The 23449-nt window shown below is 45.5% G+C and overlaps 1 protein-coding gene across 3 annotated transcripts; it reads right to left on the bottom strand.

Moving 5' to 3' along the window:
- Window positions 1-402: 402 nt before the first annotated feature.
- LOC109554668 (protein S100-A7) lies at window positions 403-22490 on the bottom strand. Of its 3 annotated transcripts, none has more exons than XM_070785652.1 (4): window positions 22357-22490; window positions 7816-7878; window positions 2619-2775; window positions 403-623 (listed from the first exon to the last, which is right to left on the bottom strand). In XM_070785652.1, the coding sequence occupies exons 3-4, from the start codon at window positions 2757-2759 to the stop codon at window positions 459-461; spliced, it is 306 nt and encodes a 101-aa protein (XP_070641753.1). In that variant the 5' UTR covers window positions 2760-2775; window positions 7816-7878; window positions 22357-22490; the 3' UTR covers window positions 403-458. The 3 variants fall into 3 exon arrangements, with proteins under 3 accessions (XP_070641753.1, XP_070641752.1, XP_070641754.1); XM_070785651.1 differs by lacking the exon at window positions 22357-22490 and adding an exon at window positions 20133-20303; XM_070785653.1 differs by lacking the exons at window positions 7816-7878; window positions 22357-22490 and adding an exon at window positions 4204-5675.
- Window positions 22491-23449: the final 959 nt, after the last annotated feature.

Below are 23449 nucleotides of genomic sequence, written 5' to 3'. Positions count from 1 at the left end.
CCTGACCCTGGGTCCCTACACGCGGTGAGGGCTGGGGGTACAGAGCAAGAGACTGATCTCCCAGGGAAATGCGCTGGCCACATTCCAGTGTCTTCAGAAGCAACTGCATCATTTAGATGGTTGGGATTGTGTGAATGAGGGTGTTTGGAGGTGGGCATGTGTTGAAACCACACAGAGTGATTGTGAATCTGCCTGTCTGTGTATTTCCTCAGGAGATGTTTCCTCTTAGACAATAAACTTGTTAATTTTCTTTGCAAAAACTCTCATCACCACTGTACACTGGGAAGGAGATTTGCTGGGAAGAATTTGCTCATATACTGGGGAATCTTCAAAGCAGGTAACTGACCATTGTGTATTCTCTCTGAGCTACATGCAGCAACAAAAAGGAGGAAGTAACACAAGTTTCTGGTGAGAAAAGACATTTTATTGTTTCTTGGGTTGTCTGGAGGCCTCTGGGCTCACTGATTTCCCCCAGAACAGAGCTGTGCTCCGTGGCTGTGGTTGTGATAGTCTGTGGCTATGTCCGCCAGCAAGGACAGGAACTCAGAAAAGTCAATCTTCCGGTCTTTATTCTTGTCTTGTTTCTCAAAGATATTGGACAAGTAATCTCTGCCCCTTTTCTCCTGTGGGAAAAAACACAAAACAAGGCAAATTCATCCCCACAAGAGCGATGAGCTGGGAGAAGAGGAAGAGGCAGAGATAGAAAAATGAGGACCCAGCACAGCCCAAAGGTGTCTGGTGTGGCATTGAGGAGGGGAGGTGTGGGATGAGGTAGGGATATTGACATTTCCCTGCAGTTCAACAGACAGTCCTTCCCCAAATGTGAACTTGGATGAGAGACTCACATGGTGAGCAGACTCTGCCCTGAGTTGCCCTGATCAGTGTGCTGGTGGGTGGTCTCCAGCCCCAAAACACCCCCTCAACCCCCTACAAGGCTGAACCTACCTAAGTTCTGTTCCGGGACTCAAATAAACGCTGTGCTGTGCTCAGTCTGCCTGACTGTTAACGACTCCATGAACTGTAGCCCACCAGGCTCATCTGTCCATGGAGATTCTCCAGGCAAGAATACTGGAGTGGGTTATCTATCCCTTCTCCAGAGGAACTTCCTGACCCAGGAATCAAACCAGGGTCTCCTGTATTACAGGTGGGTTCTTTACCAGTTGAGCTACCAGGGAAGCCCCAAATTAGCCCTGCTGCTGCTGCTGCTGCTAAGTCGCTTCAGTTGTGTCCAACTCTGTGCGACCCCATAGACGGCAGCCCACCAGGCTCCCCCATCCCTGGGATTCTCCAGGCAAGAACACTGGAGTGGGTTGCCATTTCCTTCTCCAATGCAGAAAAGTGAAAAGTGAAAGGGAAGTCACTCAGTTGTGTCCGACTCTTAGCGACCCCATGGACTACAGCCTACCAGGCTCCTCCATTCATGGGATTTTCCAGGCAAGAGTAACTACTCATATGTAAATATAACCGAATCACTGTGTTGCATACCTGAAACTAACACTATATTATAACTGTATATTATAACTCTATTATTGACTATACTTCAATTAAATCAATAAATAATAAATAAACTCCATCCTTGTCATCGTCAACCTAACCCTCCTCTCCTATTTTCTCTTTTTGGCCTCCAGGATCCTACATGCTTTGAGTTTCCTTTTCTTACTTACCTAACCTCTTTGTTACCTAGTAACCTCTTTTTTTTGGAGAAGGAAATGGCAACCCACTCCAGTGTTCTTGGCTGGAGAATCCCAGGGACGGGGGAGCCTGGTGGGCTGCCATCTATGGGATCGCACAGAGTTGGACACAACTGAAGCGACTTAGCAGCAGCAGCAGCAACCTCATTTTTTTTTTTTGTTGTTGTTGTAATTCATTCAGAATATTCTAATTGTCAGGTTAAAGCAGGTCAGCAAATTCGTTGTAAAAGGAGGGGTTAAATTCTGTCAGGAGTGCATTTATACAGAAAGCAACCTAGTTGTTCCAGAGGTGAGAGGGATAGGTGGAGGGGCAAGATAGGGGAAGGGGATTAACAGGTACAAACTACTAGGTATAAAAAGAGAGAGATAAAAAGATGCAAAGTACAGCATAGAAAATATTACCAATGTGTTCCAACAACTTTGATGGAGTATAATCTATAAAAATATCAAATCACTATGTTGTACGCTTGAACTAACACAACATTGTAAACCAAATATATTTCTAGATAAATAAATAAAATTTTGTTCCTATTAAAAAAATTCTGCCAATGATGGAATTTCTGTCACCTTCCCTCTGATCTCAAGAACCCTGAGGGGAGCCTCTAGAGCCTCTCAAGATCTGAGCAGAAGAGTTTGAGTCTCATACAGAAGCTGGGACAGGCGAGAGGGGACCCGTCACTGCCCTCCAGCTGTAGCGCTTTTTGATAACTTATCATCAACTACTTATATGCACACATTTTCCTACTTTGCCACATACATCATCTCTTTACGCCCTGATATAGGTCAGGATAGGAAGTTCTATGATGCCCTTTTGCAGATGAGAAAGTGAGGATCAGAGAATGAGAGGGACTTGTCCAAAGTCACCCAGGAAAGGGTCCTCAGTCATGCCAGGACCCAGTCACCATGGGGGACCTGAACCCCACTCACACAGGCACCGAGGAAGTTGGGGAAGTTCTCCTTCATCAGCCGCAGCAGGTCCTCCTTCTCGATGGTGTCATCGGATCCCGAGTATTTGTGAAACAGGTTGATCAAGTCTGTAATGGCCTGCTCAAGCTGAGAGCCGCTCATCTTGGCTTCCAAAGAGCTGCCAGAGAGGAATCAGTGACTTTTGTGTCCTTCCCCCAGGGGAGGGTCCCCAAGTTAGGACACCTGGATGGGGACTGAGCAGCCAGCAAAAGCGTGGCTCATTTGGAGCACAAGAAACTGCTTCTCTGCATGGTGGAAGGAGTAGCTGAGCAGCAGGAGGGCCCGACCAAGCTTGGGGCTGGGTCCCCACAGCTCAGGGTGTGAGTAGGTGAAGGAGATCGGCAGACTCCACTGTGGGGAGGACCACAGCATGTGGAAGCAGAGACGGGGGGGTCAGCCCCAGTAAGAGGACTGAGCCTGAGGTGGGACCCAGCAACCAGAGCTTTTGAATGACCCCACACCCCAAACAGCAGCAAATCCATCTCCTCCAGGTTCAGCATCAGGGTCAGAGTCACAGGGGCAGCACAGTGTCACCTCTGATCTGGTCTGAGCCTCCTGGGCTGCTTCAGGAAGACTCCCTAGAAACCCACCTGGACCATAAAGCAAGCTCTACAATAAGTGGACAGAAATGCAGTCCTGTCCTGAGCCCTGGTGGGGGCCTTCCTGGACCACCCCTGAGAGAGAAAGAGGGACTGGGGATCAGAATCAGCCTGGGGTTGGGAGTGAACAGAAATAGCTGCCCCAGCTCCAGGCTGTTGAGTGGAATGTGGGAGATGGGGGTCCTTCCGATTTTCTGTTACTGGGCACTATGTGCATCTCCAAGGCTTGACCTCATTAAAATAAAGAGAACATCTGACTTCCCTAAGCAGGTTCTTCCCCCAGCAGTCAGAGGTCTGGGCTGTCCTGGACCCCAGTCAGAGAAACTGGACAGAGCAGCCCTCCCATGCCAGATTTTCCTATGCAGCCAGGACATGACCCTGAGTCACGCGTGTCAGCATCTAAGACAAACCCCACTGCCTTCTGATGTAGGAGAAAGAGCCCACTGTTCTGTCAGTAAGAGGACCCACCCAAGGCTTCTGTCAACGTGGCCAAGACCAGAGCCGAGCCCTGCGTGCAGATGGTCCCTGAGCATTTTCCTGCTGGGAGGAGGTGGGGAGCTCTGGTTGATCAGTCTTTTACCCAGGTCAGGGCAGGACGTCTCACCAGAGTAATGGTGAGTGAGGGTCCCAAGCCTGGGGTTAAGGCTTTGGCTGGGGCTCCCACTCTCCTCAAGGGTGAGGTCGGTGGGTTTTTTGACCTGATAATCAGGTGAGTCCAGAGAAAGCAAGAAGAGGGGGAGGGTCCTCAGCTCCCACTGGGCACGTGTCCACAAGAGCATCACTGAGGAGCCAGTGGAGGAGCAGGGAGTACTGGCCATCTTGCCACACAGATGGAACCTCAGCATGTTGGCGGCAGAGTCAGGACTGGACCACAGGCTCCTGCATCCCCTCCCAGAGCTGCTTCCCGGCTCCTCCTAGAAAAGGTAGATAGGCCGGAGCAGACTTACCTGATCAGAAGAGATGTCACCAAGGAGATGGACGAGTGAGATGCTCACTGGACAGAGACCGGTCCCTTTATAAGGCTTAGCCGGGAGCTTCCCGGGGCTGGGAGCCCTGCGGCTCTGTTCGCTCTCTGCTTCTTGGAGCATTGCCCCACTCAGGTGGGTGGGCCACACCCAGGAGGGTGTGCCCAGCCTTTCCCATCAGAACCCCAGGACACACTGCACCTCCCAGGATCTTTCCCTAGAGGCTTCTCTGTCCCCTGCTTGATCTGGGGCCAGTGGAGTGTGTGGCAACACGACAGGGATTAGAGTAGAGAAAACTGGATTTCTGGACCTAAGAAAGGTGGAATTTTGGACTCTGAAGGCAGCAAGGTCTCCATTTTCACTCACTCAGTCCTTCTACAAACTTGTTCTGAGTGTAATAACCACCACTTACTAAGAGCAAAGGCTGTGCCAGGCATCAAGATACTGCTGCCATTGCTGCCTGCTTCGTCGTCACCAGCTATGACCTAGATCTGTTGTCTCCAGGTCCGAGTGGAAAATCAGGTTTATAAAGATTTTAAGATACAGCTAGTAGACAGTAGATTCCGGATATGATCCCAGAAAAGCCTATTTCAAAACCTTCTATTAATCCTTCAACTAAATCTCAGAACCTTCCTTCTGGGACTCACAGTCCAGGGGAGTGAAGTAGGTCACCTCACTGCCATCTTCACACCAGATCCTCAGTGGATCCTGGGAGGGAGACAGGTGTCGTGACCCGCAGTGACAGATGAGGGGACACAGAGAAGGCAGTGGGCCTGGCCTTTCTCCTGCTGCTGAGGGGACACTCAGGGTCAGAACCCTGAGTCCTGACTTCACCTCCTCACTCTTGAGTTCCCTTCTCAGCCCCTGGGTTGCCTGGGCCACCCGGGCCCCACCGTCTATGTCCAGTGGTGGTGATGACCATGGGATGAGCCTGGAGGCAGAGACTTGGGCAAAGTCTCCTCTTGGACCCTGAGGCTGGCTTCCCCCAAGTCTTCCATAACCTTCCTCCTTCCTCCATGCTAAACAGTCTCTCGGAAGTTGGCAGCCAGGCCCTGGGCTCTGCTGTGTCCCCAGCTGCTGCAGAAAGGCTGGTTCCAGAGCACAAAACAGGAACCTGGAGTCAAGCTGAGGTCTGGGGGCTTCTGGGGACCTGCCCTGCTGACTCACTAGGAGCTCTTGCTCCCCTTGGGACTTCCTCCCATGGAGTGAGGGAGCTGGTTCAGGCATTGGCGTCCCTGGGCTCCTTCCCACTGCTGAGCCCCAGTCAGGGCCTCCCAGCACACAGGCATCCCTATTCACACTACACTCACTTTCTCAGGACCACTCCTCCCTAATTTATTCATTTAACCCATTCTCATCCCCGTTGAGAAACCTCCCAAGAAGAATACACAAGACACTTTGGGCAGGGGAACTGAGACTTAATTCCCTCTTAAAGTCCAACTGTAGCTTTTACATTTTGAACCCTTTCAAAATACTTAAAATTAGTTTTTTAGTATTTAGAGTTAATTCTCCTTTTGTTCCATTCTCAGCTTCAGTTTCAGAGGCTGAGCTATTTATAATCTTAAGCTCCTGGAACACAAATACCTCCGATCTCTTGCAAGGTCCTGCTCTTGTTTATTTTCCTCTAATGGACAGGGAGGCCTGGCGTGCTGCGATTCATGGGGTCGAAAAGAGTCGGACACGACTGAGCGACTGATCTGATCTGATCTGATCTGAATCTCTGTTCCCGTTCCATTCTTCACAAAAAGCATCAATTTCTTCTGCTTATATGAATACATTCTTGTAAATGTGAGTAGTTATTTTGGTCCATGTGCTGTGGATGTTTTTTTATATAGCTCAAACTTACAGAAATATACAGCAAAAATGTATGTACAGCCCAGTAACTTATTTCTACCACCTATAACCTTCCTTAGATCAAAAAATAAAACATGTCTTCCAGCCACCACCCCCTCTTCTCTCTTCTCATGAAAACCACCAGCCAGACTTACATGATTGAAGCTCTCTATTTTCTTTAGAGTTTACCATTTAAGCATTTATCAGTGTACACTGTAATTTGCCTAATTTCTGAATTTTACATGAATGGAAATATTTTTCTGTGTTCTGTCCGCCTTCTTTAGATCAATAGTAAATTTTTAAGTTTTATCATGTTAGGTCGTGTGCTGTGGTTTTTCACTGTTGTGCAGTATTCCTTTGCAAGAAGGTGACTGAGTGCCGAAGAATTGATGCTTTTAAACTGTGGTGTTGGAGAAGACTCTTGAGAGTCCCTTGGACTGCAAGGACATCCAACCAGTCCATTCTGAAGGAGATCAGCCCTGGGATTTCTTTGGAAGGAATGATGCTAAAGCTGAAACTCCAGTACTTTGGCCACCTCATGCGAAGAGTTGACTCATTGGAAAAGACTCTGATGCTGGGAAGGATTGGGGGCAGGAGGAGAAGGGGACGACAGAGGATGAAAGGGCTGGATGGCATCACTGACTCGATGGACGTGAGTCTGGGTGAACTCCGGGAGTTGGTGATGGACAGGGAGGCCTGGCGTGCTGTGATTCATGGGGTCACAAAGAGTCGGACATGACTGAGCGACTGATCTGATCTGATCTGATCTGACCATGATTGTCAAAAATTCTGCTTCAGATACTACATACTGTTCACTTTCTTATCTTCCTTTCAGAGTGGTATCCTGCTCAGGTGATCAGAGATTTTGACCTGTGACCTCACGTTCCCCTGGTGTAGCAGCCTCCCTGTCTGATGACTTGTATGCCGGGGGCCCAGGGTGGGCCCTAGTTGTATCTGTGCTGTGCTTAAGGAATGAGAAAGGGGGACTTCCCTGGTGGTCCAGTGGCTAAGACTCCAGGCTCCCAACGCAGGGGGCCTGGGTTCAATCTCTGGTCAGAGAACTAGACCCCACATCTGTATCTCGGTGCAGTCAAATAAACAAATATTTTTTAAAGAAGAGATGAGTCTCAGGACACAGAGCCCAGGTCCTGGGAACCAACTTTGGATCAGTCCTGTTTACTGTCAAAGACAGCAATGTTTTCAACCATTCTCAGCACCCTGGCATCTCCAGTATCACTCACCACCACCAGAAAGGCTATAGGGAATCTTCCAGTGCCTTAACCAAAAATGCCTTTTGGTTAAGCCCAAGGGCTGCTCATCCAAGTCAAATCTAGCTTAAGTCATCTGTAAGGTTTTGGGTCTCCAGAAAGGAAGATTGTTCTGTTCACCCATCCAGGCATTGAGGAATACTAGCTTCTAATAAAAGAACCACTATTTGCGATCAAGCACTGAGCTAGTGGTTTAGTTTCCTAAAGTAGAAGCTTAGATTATTGTTCCCCTGTGTCAATGGGCAGCCTAGTAGGCTGGAGCACTGAGCATTGGAAGCCAAGGTGCAAACTCAAATCACTAGCCTGCTACAGAGCCACAGAGGAGGAGGAAGACCCATGGAAAGTATGGATCTGAGAAAAAGAACAGGATCTTCTGTGAGGCTCAGAGCTGGGCTGGTGCCTCCAGCAAGGAACCCTGGCTGTGTTCTACCCACCAAGCTCCCAGAGCATAGCGGCTCTGCCCAGAATTTCCCATCAGAACCCCAGGACCTACCTGTGCACACTGCACCCAGGCTAACTCATCCTGAACTTTTGCTCCATCACAAGCTCCATGGGGCTAGAGTAAAAGGGATGGGAGACAGTGGGTTAGAACAGAGATAAAGGGTTTGCTGAACTCCAGAAACTGTGGCTTTGGGTGTCTGGAAAGGAAGATTGTTTTTATGCACTCATCCAGACATTTGCAGAAATAATAGCCAATAGTACAAGAGCTCCCATTTATGAACAATCTGTACCAAGTACTACGCTAATGATTGAATTTCCTAAAATGCAAACTTAGATTATTAATTTTAGATGCTCCTTCTCTGATATACATATTCAAACATAAAAATTACCCTCTAAGCACTGCTTTTGCTTCATTCCAAAATGAAAAGCTTTTATAAATTGTCTTTTCATTTTCATTTAGTTCAAAATATTTTTTATATTCTCTTGATATAGCTTCTTTGACCCACATATTATTTAGAAGTGTGTTACTTGATCTGTGAAAATGTTGGGATTTTCCAGCCATCTTTCTATTATTGATTTCTACTTTATTTCCAGTGTGGTCTGAAAGCATACCCATGTTTGATTTCTACTCTTTTAAAATTGGTTAAGACGTGTTTTATGACCCAGAATATAGTCTATCTTGATGAATGCACTGAATGAGCTTAAGAGGAATGTGTTTTCTGCTGTTGTTGGCTAAAGGAGCCTGGAAAAGTCAGTTAGATCCAATTGATTGATGATCTATCCAATTCAACTCTGTCCTTATTGATTTTCCGCCCATTGTATCTGTCCGTTTCTGACAGAGAGGTGTTGAAGTCTCCAACTTAAATAGTGTTCGTCGCTCAGTCATGTCCCACTCTTTGCAACCCCATGGACCACAGCCCACCAGGCTCCTCTGTCCATGGGATTCTCCAGGCAAAAATACTGGAGTGAGTTGCCATTTCCTTCTCCAAACTTTAATCGTGAATTCATCTATTTCTCCGTGCAGTTCAATCAGGTTTTGCCTCCCGCATTTTGATGCACTATAACCAAGAGCATACACAGTTGAGCGTTGTTGTCATCCTGAAGAACGGACCCCTTTCCATTACATAATGCCCCTCATTGTCTCTGATCACTTTTCTTGCTCTGAAGTCTTGTTTTATCTGTCTGAAATTAATAATTCATTAGTTAATTAATTAAAATCTCTAATTTTGTGTGTGTGTTAGTGTGGTATACTTTTCCCCATCTCTTTACTTGTTATCTATTTGTGTTTAATGTTTAAAAGATGATTTCTTTAAACAGGTGGTTGCATGGGTAGCGAGTAGGAGAAGGAAAGGGGGGAAAAATGATAACTATTTGGGGTAATGAATGTTGATCAGCTTAACTGAGGTGATCATTTAACAATGTATATTTATATAAAACCATCATATTGTATATCTTAAATAGACACAGTTTTGTCAATTATACCACAATAAAACTAAAAAAGATGTTTTTTAAATGAAATAAAAGCAAGTTTTTGCAGAAAGCCTACAGATGAGCCCTATTTTTTAACTCACTCTGACAATCTCTTTTAATTGGTATATTTAGACCATTCACACTAAAAGTGACTATTAATATAGTCAGGTTAATATCAACCATATTCATAGCTGTTTTCTACTCATAGCTCTTTTTGTGAGTTTTTTCACCTTTCACTCTTTTTTCTGTCTTTTCTGGTTTTAACTGAGCATTTTACATGGTTCTGTTTTCCCTCTTAACATATCAATTATACTGTTTTGTTAGTGTCTTCGGTGGTTGCCCTAGAATTTGTAATATACATTTGCAAGTAATCTAAGTCCACATTCAGATAATACTGTATTACTTAACAGGTCTTGCAGGTACCTTATAACAGAGTACTCCCAATTTCCTCTTCTGCCTATTACATTGCTATTATTTATTTCTCTTATAGGTAATCACCTAATACATTACCACAATAATTATTTTGAACAAACTGTAATCAGTTAGATCAATTCAGAATAAGAAAAACATGTTGTGTGTCAATTACACCTTGATAAAAAAAAGTAAATTCATAACAAATGAAAAAATTTTCAAGAAAAAAGATTTTATTTTATCTTCGTTTATTCCTTCTCTAACATTCTTATTCTTTATGTAGGTCTAAGTTTCTGACCTACATCATTTTCCTTCTTCCTGAAGAACTTCTTGGGACATTTCTTCCAAGACAGGTCTAACTAGCAACAAATTCCCTCAGTTTTTGTCTTTATTTCTTTTTCACTTTTGAAGAATAATTTCACTGAATACAGAATTCTAGTTTGGTGGGTTTTGTCTTTACACTTTAGACCAGATCAGATCAGATCAGTCGCTCAGTCGTGTCCGACTCTTTGCGACCCCGTGAATCACAGAACGCCAGGCCTCCCTGTCCATCACCAACTCCCAGAGTTCACTCAAACTCATGTCCATCGAGTCAGTGATGCCATCCAGCCCTCTCATCCTCTGTTGTCCCCTTCTCCTCCTGCCCCCAATCCCTCCCAGAATCAGGGTCTTTTCCAACGAGTCAACTCTTCGCATGAGGTGGCCAAAGTACTGGAGTTTCAGCTTTAGCATCATTCCTTCCAAAGAAATCCCAGGGCTGATCTCCTTCAGAATGGACTAGTTGAATCTCCTTGCAGTCCAAGGGACTCTCAAGAGTCTTCTCCAACACCACAGTTCAAAAGCATCAATTCTTCAGCTCTCAGCCTTCTTCACAGTCCAACTCACCCCGCTATTCTTGCTTGCATGGTCTCTGAAGAGAAATCCAATAAAATCCTTATTCTTGTGCCTCTATATGTAGGGTGAGGCAGTATTCTCCACCTCTGGCTTCTTTCAAGATTTTCTCTTTGTGTTTGCATTTCTGAAATTTGAATATAATCCATGCCTAGATGTGGTTCTTTGGGCATTTGTTCTGCTTGGTGTTCTCTGATATTTCTGGATCTGTGGTTTAGTATCTGTTGTTAATTTAGGAAAATTCTCAGCAATTATTTCTTTAAATATTTCTTCTGTTTCTTTCTTTCTTTTCCTCTGATATTCCTGTTATATGTACATTACACCTTTTGTAATTGTCTTGTATATTCTGTTCTTGTTTTTTTCTCTTTGCTTTTCTATTTAGAAAGTTTCTATTGACATATCTTTAAGCTCACTGATTGTTTTCAATTGTAGCCAGTCTACCAATGAGCCCATCAAAGACATTCATTGCTATTATAATGTTTTTTATTTCTGCTATGTCTATTTTCTACTATTTGCATAACTTTCTTAGAGTTTTCATCTTTCCAGTTACGGTATCCATCTAATCCTACATATTACCTACTTCCCACTTTTCCACTATAGCTCTTGGCATATTAATCGTAGTTATTTTAAATTTTCAGTTTGATCACTCCAAAAGGAATATGCCAGTGGACACCCACGGCCTCCAGTTCTGCTCCACAGTGGTTGTGTCCCTGGACGAACTGTTTCTCTTCTCTGAGTTTTGGATTCTTCCACTGAAAATGGAGTTAAATTACACTTTAGCTTGGTTTTTCTTTTACCAGACTGTCACAAATTTTTGCTCCCTTGCTTCTGAAAATATTTGAGTTTAAGCCTTGATCTTGAGTGTAACTTCTCCAGGAGCAGGACCCAGACTCCTTCATCAAATACTCAGTGTCCTGGAAACAGAGTACCATCTCTGAGCCAGAGAAAAACAGGTCTCTAAGAAGACCACCTCTCCTCACTGGCCTCTCCCCTCCTTTCTCGTTGGACCCCTTAGGGTTTCCTGAACCCTCCCTGTCAAGTCCTCCACCTGGCATTCCCTTCCACCTCCTTCTTTCCCAGGAAACACATCCCTCTTTCAGATGTAGGTTAATAGCTACCTCTGTTGTGGAGCTTTCCCTGACTTCTTCAAAGAGGTTTTGCAGGGACCCCAGGTTCCAGCGGCACTTCCTCATCTCTTGGTTTACCCCAGAGTGGCACTGTCTCTGCACTGATCAGGAAGGAACACAGGGTACTAGCCCAACCCGACAAGTCACCCTTCATGTGGCCTGGCCGGGATAGCACTTCCATCTCTGTGCCATAGTCTATTCGTCTATCAGTGGGGACACAAACACCACTTCACAGAACCCTGAGGACCACAGGAGGCAATGGGTGAGAAACACTTGGCAAGGTTGAGAAATGGGAAGAGGTAGCGTTCCTTTTGATAGAGATTCTGATGTGCTGAGTGACATCTGTGATTCAGTCTGAAAGCGGGCCTCTCCAGTGTACAGCCAATTTACAGACGTGGGTGGGGGTTATGCATGCTTACAGCTTCCCTGGGTGTAACAGTAGCCTGGTTGAAAGACTTCAATTAGATACAATGGGGAAGGAGGAGCAGTTATTCCTGAGGGCAGAGCTTCAGTTAGGGAAATGACACCCACACCCTCCCCACCTCTGCAAAGCGCTCCCAGAGCCTGACCCTCACATAAACCTCAGGTAAAACTTCCTGAATCACCCTCAGCAAAGGTAATATGCAGCACAGTCTCCTTCTCCACACTTCACAATTCATCCTCAGGGACCAGCAAAGGAACCAGAAGACAAAGGCCATCTCATCAAGAGGGCCTACTCTTCACAGGGAACAGGACTCTCAGGAAGAGCCTGAGTCAGGCTGCAGGCTCACCTCCCTCCTCCCCTCATCACACTGAGCCCCTCGGGCCCCAGACACACCAGCCCTTCCTGGACCACTTGCCTCTGTCCACACTGCCCCCAGTTCCCTTCCCCCAGTTCTCCGACTGCTCTGTGAACCTTCCTGCTTCACCCAACAGAGTTCTCATTCCTGCCATAATGCCCACACGTGCATCCCTATTTCTCAACTTCCTCCCCCCAATAATACTGAATGTCAGTGTTTACATCTTTCTCTCACCAACACAGCATCACAGGGAGCTCCCTGAAGGCCAGTCAGGTATCATTCCTCTTTGAATGGTCACAGCTAGACAGCTCCCAACAGAGAGAAGGCATGCCCCCATCCAAAAATAAATAAATACATAATAAATCACAGCATGAAATAATCTTAATAAAAGAATTGACCCAAGAGTCAAGAGTACTAGGTCCTCTGGTCCCAGCTCCACTAGCAAATCTCTGTGTGACCCAGGACAGCCAAGTCTCAGGTCCACGAACAGCAAGAAATGATGGAGATGAACGTATTCAATACACGTAAGAGGTGTTAACAGAATTATTGACAGATCTGTTACTGAAAGTGCAAACCTGACTTGTAGAAACTCACCAAGGAGGGAGCAAGTGTACTGAAAACTGGACCAGGTTCTATAACAAATTGTTCTTCTATGAAGCGGTACAATTTGTGCCCAGGAGAGGAACAACATCCTCAGAATCAGAAGCATCTCTTCAGATAGGTCGCCCTCTAAAATATGACCGTGACATTGGTGGGAGGCGAAAAGCCAGGAGACTGGACCAAGAGTTCTTGTACAGGCTTTAACTATGGAATTGGCTGGGGAAATAGAGATAGGAAGACACAGACTGAGGCAAAAGGGCCTCTGCAAAGCTTGATCATGGTAACTAACTGGTAGCAGACACAAGAGGTTAGAAATGCTTGCAGAGATCATTGCTGCCCTCCCTCGTCCCCGTGCACTGGAGAAGTGGGACTGGAAAGGGGGCAACTAAGCTGGTCAGTGTGGAGTCTCTGCCCCAGTCACAGGATATGTCAGAGGAGAAGAAGGGAAGAAGGATCCATGCCTTGAGCCTTCAGTGAAAGCTGGCCGGGGCAGTATGGGGGATTCAAAGCTCTCAAAACCAGAGTGAGGTAAGAGTCTTCTTCCAGTACATCTAGCTTGGGTTTTAATTTTTTTAAGTGGCTGTTTCACATGCTTGATAATACAGTTTCAACACATCTGTGCAAGTGTTAGAAATCTTAATGTAATGCATGCAAAACTTCCAGCATTTGCATTGAAACTTTGGCTGACTGTGACCCTGCCTTTGTGTAGCAATAAAACTCTTCTTAAATGTGTCAGAGATACAAGGGGAAGATATCAGTGTGATTGATTATGGAATCAGATCTGAGTAGAGCTACGTGCCACTCAAGACTTGTCAACGTGAGTATTACTCATCTTTGCTTTCAAAGAGCTGCTGGAAAGAAAAGAAATAACTGATGTGTTTTGTCACTGGGTGTGGATCTGTGGGGAAAGAATAAATTCGATGGACAATAAGATGGGTAGGAAAGGATTGGAGGAATGAGGATGTAAAGGGCGTGAGGACAGAGCTAAATTAGAGCAGAACTAAGTGTATTTTCAGTTTTGATCCAGATGAATGAGGGGGCGCAGAAGGGCCACTCTCCTCACCCATCTCCACCCAAGGTCTTTCACATTGTATTCTAGAAGTCACCCCACAGAGAATAAAATCTGAGTGGTTTTCTGGAGCATCATGTTGCTCTGGAAGGGCACAAGATCAGGACCCGATTCTGGGAATGGGACCACTCAGGCCCTGTGAGGCCTCTGAGATGATGCAGAAGAAAGGCTGTAGTGCTTGCGATCCACAGGGAAAGGAGAGAGTTGAGTTTCCATGTGGGAAGAGTCCAGGCCCTGGATGCCAGTTATTAGGACATCCTGTGGGGACCAAGAAAGGAGCAAGACTTTCTAGCCTCTCTACCTCAAGTCTCAGAGTTAGCAATAAAATTTTCCTCAGTTTGGAAAGTCAAGGCTGGAGTCTAATGTCCACAGCAGGACAACAGTAATGAACAACATGACTTCGGCTCATTCTGGACAGGCCCTCTCAGATTCCTGGAACTCTTGACACACACATGTGCACACACACACCAGACATTCATACAGACATGCACAAAAGCCTGTACACCAGCATAACACCTCACATTGTCCACAGAGCATACTCTGGGGCAGCCTCCATCTAACCAAACACACATTTAGTGGCCTGACCACCTCTGGTCACAAGCATGAGAACAAGCAGAAATAAATATCCCAGGAACACTCTCAAAGAGTCATAAAAGAAGACTGTTTCCAGAGTAAAAAATCAGAAGAAATGCCTGCCAGACTTCTTGACCAAATAGAGGGATCAGAAGAGGCCATTGGATCAACCACAGTTGTAAATTTCTGTCCCTCTTTTCCTAAGACCTAAGCTTTTTCTGTTTTGTTTTAATTGGAATATAGTTGATTAATGGGGCTTTCCCGGTGGCTCAGTGGTCCTGCAGTGTAGGAGACCTGGGTTTGATCCCTGGGTTGGGAAGATCCCCTGGGGGAGGACATAGCAACCCACTCCAGTATTCTTGCCTAGAGAATCCCATGGACAGAGGAGCTGGTGGGCTACAGTCCGTGGGGTCGTAAAGAGTCGGACAACTGAAGCGACTTAGTTAGCTGGACTAGGAGGACCAATTGTCCTTGTTTGCCTGGGATTGAGAGGATTCCTAGACATCGGACTTTTAGTGCTAAAACTGGTCAAGTCCTAGTCAAGCCAGGACAAGCCAGTCATCCTAGTCTGGACTCTGGAAAGCAAGTTGTTACAGAGATGCATGCACATGGTTACACCACATGCTGCTGGTTAGTTTTGGGGCCGGACTGGGTTTGGCGCCAAAGGAAAAGGACAGTGGTACATTTATCACTAAGAACTCCCTACTACATAGCACCCCCTTTTCCCCCTAGGCCCTAGGTATGTGCAGTTGAGAGCAGACTGAAAAATTATCCCCAAAGAGAAGGAAATCCACGTGTTAGTTGCTCAGCCAGGCAAACATCCAGGACACTACTGAGATGTACATTTTTTTTTTTTTTTTTTTGATTAGTCAAGGAGAGTGCCCAGGGGATAATGGGACTTTCTTCTTACAGACCTATGGACTGACCTCTTCTTTTAGAGCAAGGCAGAAGGTGGCCAGGACAATGGAGCATGAGGACTAGTGGGAATATGGGAAAGATTGACTTGGCCCCCAGGCACTTCTCTGGGAATATTTATCAGCCCAGATTGCTAAAGAAGATCAAAGACAAAGGCAGGTTAGTGGCCAAGGGGCTAAAGTGGGCTCTGGTCATCCTAGATATGGCTTTGTCCTCAGCTCCCATTGGAGGCATTTTCCCAGTGGCTCCTCGTGACTGGAGACTCATAGCATCAATTTCTGACCTGGGATGGGTGTAGCCCCAACACCCTGATTTTACAGATAAACACACTGAGGCACAGGGAGTGCTGACTCATTCCAGGTCACATAGCCCAGTTGGTGTCAGAGCTAGTTGGTGAGCTGACAATGATTGATAACCAGTCACAGGAAGTTCCCTTGCTCTTCAATATTGCACGTGGGATTTACACCTGAGGAATCCAAAAGGCTGATTGGACCTTGTGAGGAGTTGCTGTCTTAGTCTGTTCAGGCTGCTGTAACAAAAATGCCAAAAACTGAGTGGCTTAAACAACAAACATTTATTTCCCAGTTCCGTAGGCTGGGCAGTACAAAGTCAAGGTGCTGGCAGATTTGCTGTCTGGTACATAGTACATGGTCTTCCCAGGTGGCACTAGTGGTAAAGAACCTGCCTGCCAAAGCAGGAGACGATGTGGATTCAATCCCTGAGTCGGGAGGATCCCCTGGAGGAAGGCATGGCAACCCCTCTAGTATTCTTGCCTGGAGAATCCCCATGAACAGAGGTGCCTGGCGGGTTATGGTCCACGGGGTTGCAAAGAGTCAAACACAACTGAGCAAGTAAGCACATCACAGCACGGCACGTGGGCTTCCCAAGGTGGCACCAGTGGTAAAGAGCCCGCCTGCCAATTCAGGAGACATAAGAGATGGAGATTCAGTCTCTGAGTTGGAAAGATCCCCTGGAGGAAGACACGGCAACCCACTTTAATATTCTTGCCTGGAGAAACCCATGGACAGGGGAGCCTGGCAGGCTACGGTCCTTAGAGTCACAAAGAATCAGACACGACTGAAGCGACTTAATATGCACACACTTAGTACATGTTACATCATCTTCTCACTGTGTCTTCACATGCAAAACTTAGGGAGCTTTCTTGGGTCTCTTTAATAGGGCACTAATCCCACTCATGAGAGTTCCACCCTCATAATCTAATCACCTATCAAAGCCCCCCTCCTCCAACACCATCAACTGGGAGTTAGGATCTCAACATAGGAATTTTAGGGGGACATAAACATACTGTCTATAGCAGTCACTGAAGAGAAAGACAAATTGGTAAGGAACAGGTGCTTCTCTGGGGCTCACAGCTGACCCAGTGCCAGTATTCCACCAGCTTTTGGATATGCCCAGAAATTTTCAACAGAGCCTTGGGGTTCACCAGAACCCTGGGGCTACCTGTGCCTCTGAGCCATCCAAGCCCCAGAGGTTGAAGCAGGGTTATAGAATCATAGATTAAATTGGAGAAGTGATGAGGAGTTTGCTGAACCCCAAGAAATATAGCTCATTGTGTCTGAGGAAAGAAACATGGCCTCTCCTGGTTTCCCCTTCCAGTCATTCAGGAAAAAATGGCTATAGATATTGAGAACTATTGTTTACTGAACACTGTGCCAAGCAAGTACAATATGTGCTTTACACACCAGTTTTTTGTTTATTTGGCCACACCATGTGTCTTTCAGGGACTTAGTTCCCCAACCAGGGACTGACGCCAGGACCCATGCAGTGGACATGTGAAGTCTTAACCGCCGGACTGCCAGGGAATTCCCCTACAAGTCAGTTTATTTAATCTGCAAGAGAATTCTATTAGATGAATATTAGCATCTCCATTACACAGATAAATAAACTGAGATTTAAAGTGGTTCCATAAAAAATAAAAAAATAAAGTGGTTCCATAATGTGAGCAAGTCATCTAGCAGGTAGTATAAAGCCAACAAACCCAGGTCAGCCTGACTCCAAAGCCGGACTCTTAATCCTTCTGCTGTTTTATGAAGTCCTTGGTATGTCACATCAGGATCCACCAGGCAGGAGCCCACCACCCAGAAGACAGATGGCCATAAATGTTGTCAGCACAGCCCCACGGACTCTGATAGGGGAAGCCCAGAGAGCTGTGTGGCCATCAGGGCCCAGAGCAGCAGTGAGCGAGACTTCAGCAGGCTCTAGAGCCTTGGATCTCATATTGCTAGTCCATAGGCCACTCTGAAAGGAATTTGCTCCCCTAAAGTTAAGTATCAATATGCAGCACCTATAACTGAGACTTGAATATTACCAGCAAGAACCTTGCTAAGGAACTGTGAAAAACAGGTAAGATTTGTCTCCTGAGATCCACCTCCTGGGATAGGAGAATATGCTTTTGTCGTGTTATTTTCCCTGATGATTTACAAAAGATCCTGTGATGTTACAATTGGCCCCAGTTAAAGCTGACGCTCAGAGATTACCCTGTCCAACGCACTGGCCACTAGCTACATGTAGCTATCAAGCACTTGATGTATGGCTAGTGCAACTGAGAAGCTAAATTTTTTTTTTTTTACGTTTATATGAAGTATTATTATTGCACAGAAACCATTTGTTAAGGTAAGGAAAGAATCTGTTAAAACTATCTCAATTCAGGGTGTTGCATAGATGGGAGCCTGACAGCATAAATAGATCACCCATTACCATTTCCTTTTTTTTTTAATCTATTGATTTTTAATTGAAGGATAATTGCTTTGCAATATTGTGTTGGTTTCTACCAAACATCAACATGAATAAGCCATTGGTTTACCCATGTCCCCTCCCACTTGAACATCTCTCCCACCTCCCTCCCCATCCCACCCCTCCCTCTACGTTGTTACCAAGGGTTGAGTTCCCTGCGTTGTACAGCAAATTCCCACTGGCTATCTATTTTACATATGGTAATGTATGTTTCCATGTTACTCTCTCCATACCTCCCACCCTCTCCTTCCTCACCTCCGGCAACTGTGTCCACAAGTCTGTTCTCAATGTCTGTGTCTCGACTGCGACTCTGCAAATACATTCATCAGTACCACCTTTCTAGCTTCCACATTTATGCATTAGTATATGATTTTTTTCTTCAATTTAAAACTATTTTTAAGGAAACTATTTAAGATTACATTTTATATAATGTCATTTGCACCAACCTGGATGAACCTAGAGATGATCATATTAAGACAGAGAAAGATAAATATAATATCACTTCCATATGGAATCTAAAAAAAATGATAGAAATGAATTTACTCACAAAATAGGCCCGCAGACATAGAAAACAAACTTATGGCTACCAAAGCGGAAAAGGGTAAAAGAAAAAGTGAGAGTGTTAGTCACTCAGTGTCCAACACTTTGCAACCCCATGGACTGTAGCCTTTTAGGCTCCTCTCTCCATGGGATTCTTCAGGCAAGAATACTGGAATGGATTGTTATTTCCTTCTCCAGATCTTCTCGACCTAGGGATCTAACCCAGGTCTCCTACATTGCAGGCAGATTCTTTACTGTCTGAGCCACCTGGGAAAGGGGCAGAGGAGAGATAAATTAGGAGTTTGGGATTAACATATACACACTACTATATATAAAACAGATAACCAACAAGGACCTACTGTATAGCACAGGGAACTATATTCAATATCTTATAATAACTTATAACAGAAAAGAATCTGAAAATAACTTACTTGAAAGAAATTTTGTAATAGAAAAATTTTTTGATATTGTATATTTTATAACTTGAGATGCCCTGAAATTTTACAGGTCATATATGAAAGAAACTTTATAAAGATTTTGAGCAATAATCCTAAGAATTTACAAGACATTACCAGGAACAAGTTGTAAAACTGAAAACAAAATCTTTTCTAAAGTATCAATAGCAAACTAATTAACACTATCAGAGGAAAGATTAAATTGTCTTTCTAGTCTCATGATTTTGCAAAATGATTGTCATATGAAGCAATCAAAGATCACAGAGCCAAGAAAACATAGAAAAAATAGTTAAGTAGACAGTTGAGTCATCCAGTTAATCAAAATATTGCCATTTTTATGACTTGTGTAATGTATGTGGTACTTACCAACTTTTTGAAATTCATGACTTGCGATAGCCTCTTCCTCTTTCTAAATAAAAATTTATGTATTCTTTTTCTGAATGGAGGATCCTCCTAAAATTTTAGCACGCACAAAATCTGTACTCAGTCCTGACATTTACCCATCTTGTCCATGACTTTGTCTCTGCCACAGCTTCTGCCTGGCTTCCCCCGCACCTCCCCTCTCCCTAGAAAAGTCTTCACACTCCTTCAGAGTCTGCTCAAAAGTCACCTCTTCTGTGAAGACTTTCCTAACTACCTCAAGATAATAGAGTTCCCCCTTCTGCTTCAGACACAGGGCAGTCTTACCTGTCTGTGGCACACCCTCATGGCACTGGGATTTGCCTCTCTACAGGCATCCCCTCAACAAGGGAGCAGGCTCCCAGGAACAGGCACTGAGGTCTTACCTACATTTCCATGTCCCCATCTCTCAGCGGGAGGTCACAGAGAACACGCATGTTTATGGGATGCAGTCGCGGCTGACCAGGAGATGGAGGGATGACTCCAGTACTAACATAATGACCCCCGAGGCCAAAAGAGAAGTGTCCTAACTCGGTGTGACACTAGGCAAAATCTGTACTTCCTTTGTTTTTGAGAAGTCTTTGTCTTATCTGTCAAATGGGAAATGAATATTCTGCTTTTCAGAGGTAATGGATGCGACAGCACCTGCGCGGTTGCGTGGTAAGTCGCTTCAGTCGTGGCCAATCCTGTGCGACCCTATGGACTGTATGGGTCCATAGGAGCTTATGCCAGGCTCCTCTCTGTCCATGGGATTCTCCAGGCAAGAATACTGGAGTGGGTTGCCATGCCCTCCTCTAGGGGATCTTCCTGACCCAGGGATCAGACCTGTGTCTTTTACATTTCCTGCGTTGGCAGGCAAGTTCTTTACCACTAGCACCACCTGGGAAACCCATGAAAGCACCCAGAAAGGTGGGAAGTGCGTAGAGTAGACGTAGAGAAAAGTAGAGAAAAAAGTAGTGCGTAGAGAAAGTGCGTAGACGTAGAGAGTGTGTGATTGTTGCCGACGCGTTCAGGTGTACTTCGAGGAGACACTGTAAAACCCTGTGACTTAGAATCCCAAATCTCCCTTCACGGATACACTCCAGTTAATAGAAGTGGGCTGTGGCGCTGCAGTTTCAGCTTCCACAGGGCGTAGCAGCAGCTAGATCAAAAGATTACATCAACTACAGAAAGGGAAGGAGGCGCCCAGCCCCTCCACTTCTCCTGAGGCCAGAACCCAGCCCTCATGTGAATTCAGCTTCCTGGATCATTCTCATCAAAGAAGACTCGGGGTCCCTTCCACCCACCTTGTCCAGCCCAGTCCTCGTTCCGTGTAAGCTACAGAATCAGGCACTTACATAAATCAGCTGGAGGCAAACACACTGAAATTGAGCAACTGTGCTTCTTTCTTCACCAAATCCCACCCTTCAGATTCTGTGAGTGCCAACATCTGCCCAGTGAATTCTCACCCTTGCTTACAAATAATGCCCAAAAGTAGCCTTTTTTCTTTTTTTTTTTTAAATGTTCTGGCCATTTTGCCAGCCCTGTGGAGAAGCAGGAGTAAGGATTGGGGTTTGATTTGTAGCAAGAGGACTGGGAGCACCTCTGCTCCCAGAGACTCAGGGGTGGCCAGCCAATGGGCCCAGCAGTTCCAGCTCCCTGTCCAGCCTGTCTCACCGCTTTCACAGATGGATGGACAAGCTCGCTCTCTGCTGCAAGGCACCACAAGACAGAGTCTCTGGCTGGTCTGTCTTGATTTTATTTTTTTCAAGTATAGTTCTGCAGCTGCTGCTAAGTCACTTCAGTCGTGTCCGACTCTGTGTGACCCCATAGACAGCAGCCCACCAGGCTCCCCCGTCCCTGGGATTCTCCAGGCAAGAACACTGGAGTGGGTTGCCATTTCCTTCTCCAATGCGTGAAAGTGAAGTCGCTCAGTCGTGTCCGACCCTCAGCGACCCCATGGACTGCAGCCCACCAGGCTCCTCCGTCCATGGGATTTTCCAGGCAAGAGTACTGGAGTGGGGTACCATATAGTTCAGTTTGGGTTTTTTTGTTCTTGTCGTTTGTTGCTGCACCAAGTCTCTTAGTTGCAGCATGCAGGATCTTCTATCTTCATTGCAGGATCTTCAAACTTTCAGTTGTGGTGTGAGAACTAGTTCCCCAACCAGGGATCGAACCCGGGCCCCTTGCATTGGGAGCACAGTGTCTTAGCCACTAGGCCACCAGGGAAATCCCATCTAATTTCTCTTTGCCTTGGTTTCACCGTCTATAAAACAAGAGAATTAATAACATATTTCTATAAAGTTGTGAGAATTAAAGGAGTTAATCTACAGTGCTTGGAGCAGCACTGAAGGTGTAGCCTGTGCCAGGTAACCACTAGCTACTTCCTCCAAAACATAGCACCAAGCCCACAGGATTGTTTTCTATTCTGTTAATTGCTGTGTCCCCAATCTCTAGACTGGTTCCTGGAACATAGTAAAGCTTTAAATAAATTATGTTTAATGAATGAATCTCCTCTCTAGGCAAATTATTCAGCCAGAGAAAATAAGGGACTCCAGTCTAACCGGAGAGCATCAGTGCAGCCACCTGTGAGAACACAATCATGTATTCATTTATTTAACAAATACTTACTGAGCGCTCATCTGTATATGCTGGACACTCACTGTTATGTGAATGATGCTTCAGCTGGCTTTTGTGAGCCGCTGCTCCCCCACCTCTCACAGTTCTCATGAACGCAGTTTTCCTCCAGCCCAGCCTCGGCCCCATCAGTGCCTGGCCCACCCCAGAGCCTCCTTGCTCAGGACCTCCTCCTCAGCCTCTGCCCCTAAAGCCTTCCCACCCCTTAGGTCTGAGGCTGTTCATCTCAGAATGACTCATAGGTTGAAGTATAGAACCTCCTCAGTTTACTTCTTCTTTCTCTGACCACTGCCTCCTGTCACTGAGCCAACTCCACCTCCAAGGCAAGAGACCACAGATGAGCTCTGCAGACTTCCAAACACAGCCCACGACCCAGGAAACCAAGGCCTCCCTCTACTCCTCTGGGTCCCAGACCACTCTATTGGCTCACTCCTCTGTACCCCATCCCCAACCCCCACTGACGTCCACACTGGCTTTTCCTAGCTCCCAGACCTCCAGCAAGGAGACCATACGCTACCCTCTGAAATATTTACTGTACCCTCTGTCTAGAACACTTCTCCTCATTTTCTCTCAGAACTGCTGATCCCTCCAGAATTTTTTTTAGTCAATGCTATATAAGTACAGTTGGCGACAGAGCTAATTTTGAAATCAAACAGTTCTACAAGGCTAATATCAGCACCCCCACCTCACCTCTCCTCACTTTCAAGTTCCCATCCTGAGGCAACCACTTCAATCTTTGGATCCATGTCTTCCTGTATTTACTTTTATATTTCTGAATAATAGCCCTCTGTTTCTAGTTGATGATTTTTGCACTTTTTTAAGACTAGCTAATGATTTCCTATATTGGAAAATGAGGATTTAGTATTTTTACAGCATATACACACACACATATTCTTCCACTACTCACTCCCCCACAATTCATCCAGTATAGTTATATCCGTTTTTGGTTAGAATAGAATTCAGGTCATACAGTATTATGACTATGTAACTGCTATTCAGAGCTAAACAATGTCATCTACTTAGAATATATTTTCTTCCTTACGCAACTTTTTATTTTCTCAAGTGTTAATAGCTGACCTATTTTTTT

The sequence above is a fragment of the Bos indicus genome, chromosome 3 (assembly GCF_029378745.1).
Source record: "Bos indicus isolate NIAB-ARS_2022 breed Sahiwal x Tharparkar chromosome 3, NIAB-ARS_B.indTharparkar_mat_pri_1.0, whole genome shotgun sequence".
Taxonomy (NCBI): domain Eukaryota; kingdom Metazoa; phylum Chordata; class Mammalia; order Artiodactyla; family Bovidae; genus Bos; species Bos indicus.
Note: the sequence above shows the minus strand (reverse complement) of the source record. Positions and strands in the feature narration are given on the sequence as shown.

Coding starts and splice junctions, on each gene's coding strand:
- LOC109554668 (XM_070785652.1), bottom strand. CDS start 2,759: ATGAGCGGCTCTCAGCTTGAGCAGGCCATTACAGACTTGATCAACCTG. Junction 624..2,618: donor CCAACTTCCTCGGTGCCTGT/GTGAGTGGGGTT, acceptor TTTTTCCCACAG/GAGAAAAGGGGCAGAGATTA.